General features: G+C 38.9%; 1 protein-coding gene across 2 annotated transcripts in view; it reads right to left on the reverse strand.

Moving 5' to 3' along the window:
- The window catches only part of LOC126248625 (plastin-2), a 223,659-nt gene that overhangs the window by 22,459 nt on the left and 187,441 nt on the right, over positions 1-13,759 (reverse strand). For both annotated transcript variants that reach the window (XM_049949796.1, XM_049949795.1), the window contains exon 11: positions 555-656. In XM_049949796.1, the coding sequence (XP_049805753.1) occupies positions 555-656 (102 nt within the window). The remainder of the gene's footprint in view (positions 1-554; positions 657-13,759) is intronic.

A 13,759-nucleotide genomic window follows, 5' to 3' on the forward strand; every position in this document is an offset into this window, starting at 1 on the left:
TACAACTGAGTTTTAGAATATTCTCCAGAGAGTGCTTGCTAATGATTGCTTGGCCTCAACAACCATTCATTCCATCAATATACAGCACACCTTGAGAACTTTTTTCGTTTGTTTGTAAATAGAGGTTTTGCAGGTGACAGTTACATTGGATACTAGCCTTATTCATTCGTGTAAAATTATAATACTAGAAGTCCACATGAAAACAATTAAGTACAAGCCCTAATGCATAATTGCAACATGTACATTTTCCAGGTTTCAGCAATAGAAGAACAGCGAGTTCTCTATCATTCTACGCTCACAAGCAGGAAAAAAGAATGCAGATTAATTCCAAGGTGACAACTTGGCAACAATGTACACATTTTGCCTTGAAAGGGGAAAAAATGCATTGTTACATTATACAACTGTACTCAAATCTGTTTTCTGCAGACAAAAATCTAAATGGTAGCACTGAATACATGTAATACAGCATTAAAGAATATTTTGTAAGATGACATAACGTATCCTCACACAAGCATGCCTATTTTCTCACAGTTGCTCGAACAGATAATTCTTACCTCTTCTGCGCCACCTTCTCGTACTAAGTCATAGTTAATAGTTCCTGGTTTAATTGCATCAATGAGGTCAATCACTACTCTTGCATCTGCTAAAGATGAATCCTGTAATGTAAACAAATAATAAGATCCTCTGCTGAAATGAAGTACAAAGAAAAGTGATTTTGAACATTGTGCCAACAATGATTATGCCATTACATACAGTTAAATTTATTTTATTACTGAAATAAGTTACTTTTATTTCATATTGACCATTTGATAACATACTGCACTCTAAGTCTGCTATCTGTCACACTTTTGTCGTTAAAAATTAAGACATAGATGGCAACAAATCCACTCACAATTTCACTTTTTTTTTTTTGACATAATGCGTTTCCAATTAGATGATATCTCCAAGGGCTGACACTACTACCTTCTCTAAATCAAATGTATAATTTTGTGTGTCAAGACATTATACTACGCTAAAAAATTGTATCATTTCATGACCCTGTAAAAACCTTCGAAATATAACAAACGTGTACAATACTACGATGTCACATTCCAACTGTTTTTTATTTCTGAAATTAAATTTTATCTGACTATTCTTCACTCAACACATTTGATGCCACTACAGATGCTACACTGCACAAAATCAAAACAAAGCACAGTCAGTCCAATTCAGACAACTTGCAGGTAAAACAACAATCCAAAAAATTAAGAATTGTTACCTGTCTTCATGTATTGAATTATGGAAATACAAATCTTTTCCCACTGCATGCTTTTTACCAACTTTGAACAACAAACACATCTGGTAAAATGTAACCCCAGTGTTTCAGTATTTTACATAGCAACTACAGATTTACTGCAGATACTGTAACAATTATCAGCACCTCCTGTGAGACACCATACCTATAATTCATAGTTGTCGGATTTTAGCACAAGTTCTGAACTGCCTGTGTGAGAGACAGCTACACATGTCTACTTCAGTCATTTACTGTCATATAGAATAGCAGTTAGACTTTCCTCTTGTCAGCATTTTTGCTGATTACAATATTGGTTTTTCTGTTACTCTGAGCATAATTTTTATCAAAAGCTTGTTTTTGTAAGTATCCTTTCATTCTAACCCAAAAGAATTCCATGGCATTTAAATAACATATGATGCAAAGGAGCATCTAAGAATGAAATGTCTTTATTAATTGAGGATGTCTTTAAAGTGATTGTTTTCATTACTCATAGAAGTAACTTGGGGTTTAGTTCAAGAAAACTGGGCGATAAACTAAAGTATTTGGCACTAATTGGGCTATATAAAGCATTGTATTTCCTTTCGAAACTATTAGCAGTAATCTCACCATTGGGTATTCACAACTTGGTTTAAGAAAAATGCTCTGTTCAGCAACAGATTTATCTCAATCATCAATTTAATTTACCAGATTATTACTAGAGAATCAGCATTTAGCATGGTGATGATCAATTTTCCCAATCAGTGTGTTTTAAACCGTCCACAGTCAAGTCTGACGATGCAGCAACCTGTGCCTGAACACTCCCCACTTTAATAACCTGACCTATTATCAGCTTCATTCTTCATTAAATTACATACCATGTTAAAATTTTGCAGCATTGATTGTGCAAATTTTTCCCATCACCTACTTTCTCAATCAATGAAAAAACACATCTCATTCTATTTTTTCCTAGACTTTATCTACCATGGTAAGTTTTTCATGGATATACCTTGAGCAGCTACACAATTAGCTGCTTAGGGCAATACCTTGGATCTCCCAGTTACAGTCACACCTGCAATTTTTGATTCAGTTAACAAGAGGCAAGAATTCACTGATTACATTTGTATCTTAGCACCAACGACTATAGATATTGAGATGAATGTTACAAAAGAATGGAAAATGTTACTTCTTCATATATGTGATGTGAAACAGTCTGCAAATTACCCAAGGATAGAAAATCGAACATTCATCTTCAAGAATGAAAATGTGGAGTAACAATGCATAAATTCAAGAATATTGTACAATATTCTTTAGACTTGTTTATGTACTGTGTAAGGTTATGTGAGATGGGGAAGACCTGCTGCAGTTCAATAGTCTTGTTAGAATGTTGCTACAAAAGCCAAGAGATTTATAATGTATTTAAACAGAGTTTAAACTTTATAAATAAATGAAAGCTGAACAAAAGAAAAATAAACTGGAGGAGATCAATGCAAGAAGTGTTTAATGTGTCGTAAAGCAAAGTTTTGCCAACCAATCTGATGAAAAATTCTAAGATTTTTTTGATCTCACCTGAAGTCCTAAGGTTGAAAGTTATCATACGGTTACCAAAACTGAAGACCGAAATACTGAAATTGGTATTCCAAAGTAGTTTCACAACATCAGATCATATTACGGTTTCTCTTCGCAATAGTCACAAAAATCCCAGTACAGACAGACATTGAGATATGTAATTTCAGAAAGGAAAATTGACTGGAATTGTTCAACACAGGAAAGGTGGCTAGGCCTGATGGGATATCTGTATATTCCAAACATATCATGCAAAATAATTTGCTCTCCCCTTTGGCACTAGTTTGTCACAGCTTTCACAGATCACTGGAGCAACAAAGTATCAAATGCAATTGGAAGAAGTGCAGCAAATTCCCATTTCAAAGAAGGGTTATCAGACTGATTCACTGCATTAGTGTACCTATAGTACATACACTAATGTGTTTCAGAATGACAGACCATTTTTATGCTCATGTCGTATGACATATTCAAGGACAGAACTCTACTCTATTAGAGTCTACATGGAGTCCACAAAAAGCTTTCTTCATTAGACTCTGTTCACTCTGTTTGACCATAAGATCTAGATGGCAGCAGTGGAGGTTGTGCCCAGGTTGATACCATGGTCCTATACTATCAGAAGGACTTTAGTATGGTTTCACACTGCTGCCTACTGTACACAATAAGAGCCTACAGAATTTCAGCCAGTTTCAAGACTGGACTGAAATACCTAGCAACAACAACACGATATGCCATTCACATTGAGAAGAAATTGTTGGGCATCAAAGTTATTTTAGGTATACCGTAAAGGTGTGACCGATACTTACAGCAGGGATTGGCAGAGGATGGTCAACATAAACAAAATGTTGCATACAATGACAAAATAGGGAGAAAGACCATTTACCATTTTATAACATGGTTGATAGTAAATTATTCACTACAAACATTTACAATCATAAACTATTAAGGAGTATGCATCACAAGCAATTTAAAGATAAAAACAGTCTCCATGTATTCATTGGATAATTCCTTAGAAGATTGGATCTATCCACAAAGGAAGTAGATTACAAAAACCAGATACAACCTTTTGAATAATGCTTTCTAGTATGGGTCACCTACTTAATGGGATTAATGGAGGTAGAGAAGATCCGAAGAAGTGGAAGATCTTGCCAAGAATCCAAGAAAATTATGGTCCTATGTAAAATGACTACGTGAGTAGATTGTTTGTATTCAGTCATTTGTGGACTACTTTGGTGTCTAAATAGAAGACAGGAAAATGAAAATAGAAGGCTAAATTTTTGTATTTAAAAAATCATTCATGCATGAGGATTACATATAATTATTTCATTGTCGCATTCATTCCCATATATGGAGGCTAAGAAACAGGCATCACTGTTATTGAGAAGCCACTGAGAGTTGAAAACAAGTACATCATCACGTACAGGTGTAATCTCAGTTTGGTTTTACAGAGGGTCCTCTGTGTCACTGACTCCACACTTAACTCACAGTTATTGTTACTCTCATGCCCAGCACAAAGTCCCAAGTCACTGGAAAAAAGTGAAGGTAACACATGTAAATAAGAAAAGTAAAAGAACGGCCTCGCAAAATTACAGACCAATATCCTTTAAGACAGTCTGCTTCAGTATTCTTGAGCATATTCTAAGTCTGAATATAATAAATTTCGTTGAAACAAAAAAGCTTCTGTCCAGCAATCAGCATACATTTAAAAGCACTGCTCGTGTAAAACTCCCGCTTGTTCTTTTCTTGCACAACATCCTGCCAAACAAGTATGAAGAGTAACACGAGGATTCCATATTCCTAACTTTCCAGAAAGCATTTTAACAGTGCCTCAATACATACTGTTAAAGTCTCAGCATATGGAATATGTTCTCAAATACACGAGTGGATCGAATACTTCAACTAATAGAACCAAGTACGTTCCCCTGGACATTGAATGTTCATATCGTGCACGGATATCGTCCACCCTCTGTAATAAAAAAAACAGAGAGAGAGAGAGAGAGAGAGAGAGAGAGAGAGAGAGAGAGAGAGAGAGAGAGAATCTGCAAGATACATCTAGATGCTCGCTAAGAAGCACTCACAACATAAAGATGAATATGGAGGGGGGGGGGGGGCAGATACAGCAGTACAATAGCACTGCTCTTTGTTCTGTATGTGCATAAATGGTCTGGTGGATACAATGAGCAGCAATCTGCCACTTTTTGCTAATGAAGCTATAGTGTACAGAAAAGTGTTGTCGTCAAGTGACTGTACAAGGATACTCGATGATTTAGATTGAATTTGCATTTTGTTGTTATGAATAACAGTTTGCCCTAAATCAGAAATGCTCAGAGCACAGCCTGCAGACCACATGTGGACCACCTTTGATCTGATGGCAACCCCCCTCTCATCGTTTGTTCTTTAATTTTAATTTTTTTTTATTTCAACTACCTTTTTTTTTCCCTCCCGGAAAATGTGGTAGGAGGGTCTTGTGTAAACCAATAAATGGCATATTCCAGTAGTACCGTTTATGAAACAAATGATTTAAACTATTTTTTAAACTATTGTTTATCAGTACACGTGCGACAGCATTTCCAAACACTGCACATAAAAATGGAATTTTCTGGTGCTCATACCTCCTGGTTCTGTCACTGATAAAGGTAGGGTCAATTGTTTTGGATAGCCCTTTGACTATGGACGACTTGCATACACAACAGAAGGACTGTCTTAGTGTCACTATTCTACAGTACAAGGGGGGGGAGGGGGGGGGGTTCGCAATGAACATTATGTACTTCCTCCTGCTTAGACAAATGGAGCAAATCGGTTGGTTCTTTTTGCATTTGATGTCGTCCACAGTGGGCTTGATATGACTTATGGAGACATCGTTAGTTCATGAGCAGTTCTCAGGAACCCCCACACCCACACCAAAAAAAACTAACTTTATTTTCACCACCAGCAGTGGACCAAAATCCAGCAGAGGGTTGCAAAATGGCTATGCAAAGCAAATAGCCGAAATTAACTTCACACAAAAAATAAACATATTTGCATGTTTGTTTAAAAAGACTGCCTCATTCTACCTTCCTCAGTACTTTTAAAAATTTTGGCATTCGAACATATTCTCACTTTTTTATGCTGAGGGAGAAGACAGTAGCAGTGGCAAAGAGACAGAAAAGTAACAAATACTGGAAGATAGTGGAGAGTGGTTGTGTTATAGAAAGAGCGAAGGACACAATGGCAGTGTGAGAGAAAGAGGACACAGCGAAAGGCAAAGGTCCCGAGTTCAAGTCTCGGTCAGGCACACAGTTTTATTCTGCTAGGAAGTTTCAATTTACAGTGATGGATTAGTGGGTGTGAATTACAGTAATGGGAGCTTGTGGGAATCTGAGGTGAGTTTCATGTTAAAAACATGCAAATATGTTTGCACATCAAAATTTTTGGAATAATTTTTACAGGAGCTGAGAGAGGTAGAATGTGGCAGCTGGTACCCCAGTTTTCAGTCTGTCTTTTAAATAAGCTGGAACATATTTGCATTTTTTGTGCTACGATAGCATTTTTCCACTGGTTTTATTTTTCTAGGGCCCTTGTGTAGTAACAGGAGGTGCTTGCAGTCCACAGTACTATCAAGTCTGTACACCCCTGCTCTACATGAAGGAAAGTGGAAGTTAATGCAGATGAGTAAGAGAAAACATTCAGATACATACAGTATTAGTGGCTGGCACAATCACATCAATGAAACGTATAGGAGTAAAGGTGCAAAGCAATATGAAATGGAATGAACCCATATGGTCAGTAGTAGAGGTGATCAATAGTCAACTATGGTTAATTGGGAAAATTCAAGGGAAGCACAGCTGATCTATAAAGAGTAGTACGTACAGAACCCTTGTTTGACAAGGTTGGATTAAAGGAAGAAATCAAAGCATATCAAAGGCATACTGCTAGTTTTTTTTCCCGGAACATTTGATCAACATTTATTACAGAAATGGCCCATGAACTCCAATTTGAATCCCTGGAGGTAAGACAATGTCCTTTCTATAGAACACTGCTGAGAAACTTTTAGAGAACCAGAATTTGTAACAAACTGCAGAAACATTCTACCACCACCAATATACACCTATTGTAAGGACTCTGACAACAAGCTAACAGAAATTACTGTGTTTACTCGAATCTAAGCCGCACTTTTTTTCCGGTTTTTGTAATCCAAAAAACTGTCTGCGGCTTAGAATCGAGTGCAGAGTAAGCGGAAGTTCTGAAAAATGTTGGTTGGTGCCGCCACAACTAACTTCTGCCGTCGAATATATGTAGCACTATGCAGGCATGCTTTGCAGGCACAAAGATAAATACTGGCGCCAAAACCTCTGTGTCAGTAAAAAGAGAGAGAGAGAGAGAGAGAGAGAGAGAGAGAGAGAGAGAGAGAGAGAGAGAGAGAGGTGGAAGACGAGCTTTTTTTCTCCGCCACGAGTTTAGACCACTGCATTTTCATACATTATCCAACGAAGTAAATACAAATTCTGTATTGTTCATCTTCAAATGTAGCAGCATTTCAATGTACTATGAAAATCCGACTTGCAAGACTGTTTGGGATGTTTGTCAATATGGCCAACTCTACATTCTGAATTTTTTCCAACCTGTGAGAAGAGATGGTTGCTAATAGGAACTTTTATGAATTGTGAATCACATGAAGTATTCTCTTTACCATAAGAATAATACAAATATAAACATTTTGCCACATATTCTTTCGTGTTTGCTTCTATCTCATTTAAATCCTGTCTGCCTAATAAACTATGAAACTAGAGTGAGACAACAGCAAACGCGGAAGAATATACATACAGGGTGTTTCAAAAATTACCGGTATATATGAAAACGGTAACAAAAAATAAACAAGCAGCGATAGAAATACACCGTTTGTTGCAATATGCTTGGGACTACAGTACATTTTCAGGCAGACAAACTTTCGAAATTACAGTAGTTACAACTGTCAACAACAGATGGCGCTGCGGTCTGGGAAACTCTATAGTACGATATTTTCCACATATCCACCATGCGTAGCAATCATATGGCGTAGTCTCTGAATGAAATTACCCGAAACCTTTGACAACGTGTCTGGCGGAATGGCTTCACATGCAGATGAGATGTACTGCTTCAGCTGTTCAATTGTTTCTGGTTTCTGGATTCTGGCGGTACACCTGGTCTTTCAAGTGTCCCCACAGAAAGAAGTCACAGGGGTTCATGTCTGGCGAATAGGGAGGCCAATCCACGCCGCCTCCTGTATGTTTCGGATAGCCCAAAGCAATCACACGATCATTGAAATATTCATTCAGGAAATTAAAGACTTCGGCCGTGCGATGTGGCCGGGCACCATTTTGCATAAACCACGAGGTGTTCGCAGTGTCGTCTAAGGCAGTTTGTACCGCCACAAATTCACGAAGAATGTCCAGATAGCATGATACAGTAATCGTTTCGGATCTGAAAAATGGGCCAATGATTCCTTTGGAAGAAATGGTGGCCCAGACTAGTACTTTTTGAGGATGCAGGGACGATGGGACTGCAACATGGGGCTTTTCGGTTCCCCATATGCGCCAGTTCTGTTTATTGACGAAGCCGTCCAGGTAAAAATAAGCTTCGTCAGTAAAACCAAATGCTGCCCACATGCATATCGCCGTCATCAATCCTGTGCACTATATCGTTAGCGAATGTCTCTCGTGCAGCAATGGTAGCGGCGCTGAGGGGTTGCCGCGTTTGAATTTTGTATGGATAGAGGTGTAAACTCTGGCGCATGAGACGATACGTGGACGTTGGCGTCATTTGGACCACAGCTGCAACACGGCGAACGGAAACCCGAGGCCGCTGTTGGATCACCTGCTGCATTAGCTGCGCGTTGCCCTCTGTGGTTGCCGTATGCGGTCGCCCTACCTTTCCAGCACGTTCATCCGTCACGTTCCCAGTCCGTTGAAATTTTTCAAACAGATCCTTTATTGTATCGCTTTTCGGTCCTTTGGTTACATTAAACCTCCGTTGAAAACTTAGTCTTGTTGCAACAACACTGTGTTCTAGGCGGTGGAATTCCAACACCAGAATAATCCTCTGTTCTAAGGAATAAACCATGTTGTCTACAGCACACTTGCATGTTGTGAACAGCACACGCTTACAGCAGAAAGACGACGTACAGAATGGCGCACCCACAGACTGTGTTGTCTTCTATATCTTTCACATCACTTGCAGCGCCATCTGTTGTTGAAAATTTTAACTACTGTAATTTCGAAAGTTTGTCCGCCTGAAAATGTACTGTTGTCCCAAGCATATTGCAACAAACGGTGTACTTCTATCGCTGCTCGTTTAGTTTTTATTGCCGTTTCAAATATACCGGTCATTTTTGAAACACCCTGTATCATGTCATATTTATATTCGTATTATTCTTATGCCTAACAGTGATACAGTCAGAAATGAAGCACGGCAATTGACTAGATTTTTAAATCTAAAATGACTAATTTCTGTGCAGAATGTAATGTACTAAGGGGCATCTGCAAAGATTTTCAAATGGAGAAAAATTTCCGCTAAACTGTCGTTCAGAACATCATCTATCATACGCAGTCTATTATTTGGTTCTTGTTGATCATTCTCAAAGAAAGCAGCAGTGTAAGTAACAGCAAATAGCAGTCTCTTGAGCAGTGACAGGTCGTAAATACTCATTATCAGAATGCAGCAAACAATGCATTTTCAGCTTTGAGTGACGTAAACACTTATAACAAAGAGAACGGCACGCATCAGATCAAAGAAAAATAAGCAATCGATTAAAACCAGACGAAGCACGTGAAAAAGGAAGGATACTCGTATAAATACAGATGGAGCGTCTGATGCATTGCAATGGCTACCTAGTAAAGCGTAACCGCTAAGCTTATGACTCGAACCAAACAACTGTAGCTGTATCATCATTCATTCGACCTAAATTGTGTCTCGTATTACAATGGACCAACTTTGTTTCGATTTAGAGGTGCGGCCTAAAACTTCTCTCCCCCCTTGAATTTCGAGTCTCAAATTTCAGGTGTGGCTTAGATTCGTGAAAATTTTTTTTTTCCTTCATTTAGAGTCTCATTTTTCAGGTGCGGCTTAGATTCGAGTAAATACGGTAGTGTTCATATGAAGACAGACATTCATTTTCCCTCGTTCTGTTTGCGAGTGGTACAGGGAAGAGAGTGGCCAGTAGTCGTAAAAGGTACCCTCCACTATGCACCATATGCTCACTTGTGGAGCATGTATATACCAGGTGATCAAAAAGTCAGTATATATTTGAAAACTGAATAAATCACGGAATAATGTAGATAGAGAGGTACAAATTGACACACATGTGGAATGACATGGGGTTTTATTAGAACCAAAAAAAAAAAATACAGAAGTTCTTATGTGTGAACAGATGGCACTTCATCTGATCAGAATAGCAATTAGCATAACAAAGTAAGACAAAGCAAAGATGATGTTCTTTCCAGGAAATGCTCAATATGTCTACCATCATTCCTCAACAATAGCTCTAGTCGAGAAATAATGTTGTGAACAGCACTGTAAAGCATGTCCGGAGTTATGGTGAGGCATTGGCGTTGGATGTTGTCTTTCAGCATCCCTAGAGATGTCTGTCAATCACGATACATTTGCGACTTCAGGCAACCCCAAAGCCAATAATCGCAATGACTGAGGTCTGGAGACCTGGGAGGCCAAGCATGACAAAAGTGGCAGCTGAGCACACGATCACCACCAAACGACGCACGCAAGAGATCTTTCACACATCTAGCAATATGGGGTGGAGCGCCATCCTGCATAAACATTGTACGTTCCAGCAGATGTTTATCAGCCAGGCTGGGGATGATGCGATTCTGTAACATATCGGCGTACCTCTCCCCCGTCACGGTAGCAGTTACCGGTACAACACCAGAATCACACATTTCCTCGAAGAAAAAAAGGCCCGATAATGGTAGATGTGGTAAATCCAACCCATACCGTGACTTTCTCGTCGTGCAATGGAGTTTCCATGACAGTTCTAGGATTTTCGGTAGTGCAAATTCTGCAGTTGTGGGCATTGACAGACCCTCTGAGCGCGAAATGAGCTTCGTCGGTCCACAACACATTACTAAACCAATTGTCATCTTCCGCCATCTTTTGAAACACCCACACTGCAAATGCCCTCTGCTTCACTAAATCGCCAGGTAACAGTCATGATGCCGATGGATTTTGTTCAGATAGCATCGGAGGGTACGCCTAAGTGCCAACCAAACAGTAGTGTATGGAATGCCGGTGCGACGTGCGACTGCACGAGCACTGACTTCCCCGTGCATACTGTAGATGAACCCGCTACAGTCTCCATTTCTTCCTGAACTGTCTCAACAGCATTATGCCTTGTGCTCGGTCGGCCACTACGGGGCCTATCGTCTAAACAACCCATGGCTTCGAACTTCGAAATCATTCTCGCCACAGCTGCATTTGTCAACGGACCTTTACCCATTTGAATCCCCTTCCTATGGCGATAGGATCGTAATGCTGAACTAGGACATTCCCCATTCTGATAACACAGCTGCACTAAAAGCGCCTTTTCAGGTAACGTCAACATGCTGCGACTGCTGGCGCATCTGATTCTCTCTCTCATTACAGCTCCTTTTATACGCGATTGTCATGCGCAGTCACTGATGTTTTGCTGTTCAGCGCCATCTGTCGGACATTTTGTGAACTTTGGTCGCCCCCCCCCCCCCCCTCCTCTAATAAAACCCCCATGTCATTCCAAGCATGTGTGTCAATTTTTACCTCTCTATCTACATTATTCCGTGGTTTATTAAGTTTTCAAATTTATACTGACTTTTTGATCAACCGGTATAGAGAGAGATATGTAGAAGAACAGTATGTTTCATCACAGGTTCATTTATCAAACGTGAAAGCATCAATTCCAGTAGCAGAAACACTGAAGGGCGATTGTTTACACTTTGCTGACTGGAAGTCAATTTTGACCTTAGTTCAGGACTAAACTACTATATCACAATAAACTTTGATCCAGCGAACAAGGATCGGTGTATATCCAAATTAGTTTGTAATATGCTTGGCAACACTAATAAAATCAGCTATCTATACAATTATTGTTCTTCAACTGGAGATACTAATCTCACATTGTAGATACACAATATTTATTACTGAAGTAGTTACGTTATGAAGATGGCAAAAAGTAAGCCTAAAAAGGTGTGATCTTAAAGCTTTTCCCCAGCTGAAAAGTATTTATTTTCGGATGTCTTACTGTGACAGTATAAAGACATAACAGAAGGTAAAATGTAGTGAAATTACTATAGCCAAAAAAGAAAAGGTTTTCACTATCTTTTTTATGGTTGGCATTAGTACAATAAATGTGAATGTTTTTGCACAGATTAGTATAGTGTCTCCCCATGTCCTTTTTAACATCTTTGGAATGTTGTAGGATGGGTAATGGCTCAATGCTGTCTGTGAGAACCATACACATGTTTATGAAATATATGTGCATAAAGAGGCAGCTGATGTGCCCAGTGTACCACTTTACAGAAGGAACGCTTTAGTGGATGGGCACTAGTATGGGTAAGTGAAGCAAAGAATCTAGTGTTGCCCTTTCTTTCTTTCCTTCTTTTCTTTGTAAGTAAGGCATGGACTTCATGTCCAAATAATTTTACTTGCTTTATACTTTGAACACGTTTGCTTTTGTACTGCACGTTTACTTCAACAGCCAGATGATGGGAGCCTGACTCAAAATGCTTTGCTTAGGATAATGTTCCTAATACTACTGGCTGTATGCCAAAATCTTTATAACTTCTGGAGTAAATCTCATTCCCTTAGTCTCTTTATGTGCCAGCACATTTACACTTATCAACAGTATAAATCACCACACCACCACCACCACCACCACCACCACCACCACCACCACCACCACATGAAGTGGCCATAACTGCAGTAATATGCTTGTGCAGTGCATGACCTCATTAAAGGTTGCATAATAAAATTGTATGATATCTCCAAGCTTTAAGGTCTATGCTGAAAGAGGTGAGAAAAATGGCTATAACTTACAACTACTGATCAGTCTGAAAGGTAAAGCCATTGTGGCACCTTTTTTTCCTTATTTCACTGATTTTAGATTTGCTTATTTCCCAAGATCTCTAACAAGAGTGTATAGAAGTAATTGTTAAGTGTCACACATTTCAACTGACCACAAAAGAATCCTTCAGTAGATGAAAGGTAATCTAGAACAATAAGCCTGAACACAGTGTACAATGCTTTTGATTGCATAATGCTTTCTTTGTACAATTGTGAAATTATAAATCAATAAAATGTGTCATTATTCCCATTTTAATATCTCAAGTTGTGAAGTTACACCTATAACTGAATGTTTTATCCATACTTTGGTAATAAAATTCTACTTGTCACTCCATATATGAAATGTATTCACAGTTGAGAATAAGGACAACCATTAGCTGTGAAATGGATGACAGCAATGAACATTTGTGCCAGACTGGGGCTCAAACCCGGATTTCCTGCTTATCACAAACTGTCACCTTAACCAGTAAGCTATCAAAGCATGCTTCACACCAGACCCAAACTTCCACATGTCATCAACCACTTGTCTACGACCTGCGCTCTTACATAATCCATTATGTATATTCCCGTACAAAGTAGACATTTTAATTGAAAATCACTTGCCTGGAATCTGTGGATAAATATGATATTGCAATGCCTGTGTTGTCCAGAAGTACAGTGCAATGTTCATGCATGCATCTACCGACACCAGGCAATCAACTTTCAATTAAAATATCTCCCTTTTACAGGAATATACATAATGGATGTAATAATGCAGGTTATAGACACATGGAAGTTTAGGTCTGGGCATGAAGCATACTCAGAGCCTGAGGGTGAGGTGATCGCTCAATCTAGGGTTTGAGGCCCTGTCCAGCACAAATTTTCATTGCCATCATTCCATTTTAC

The sequence above is a fragment of the Schistocerca nitens genome, chromosome 3 (genome assembly GCF_023898315.1).
Source record: "Schistocerca nitens isolate TAMUIC-IGC-003100 chromosome 3, iqSchNite1.1, whole genome shotgun sequence".
Lineage (NCBI taxonomy): Eukaryota > Metazoa > Arthropoda > Insecta > Orthoptera > Acrididae > Schistocerca > Schistocerca nitens.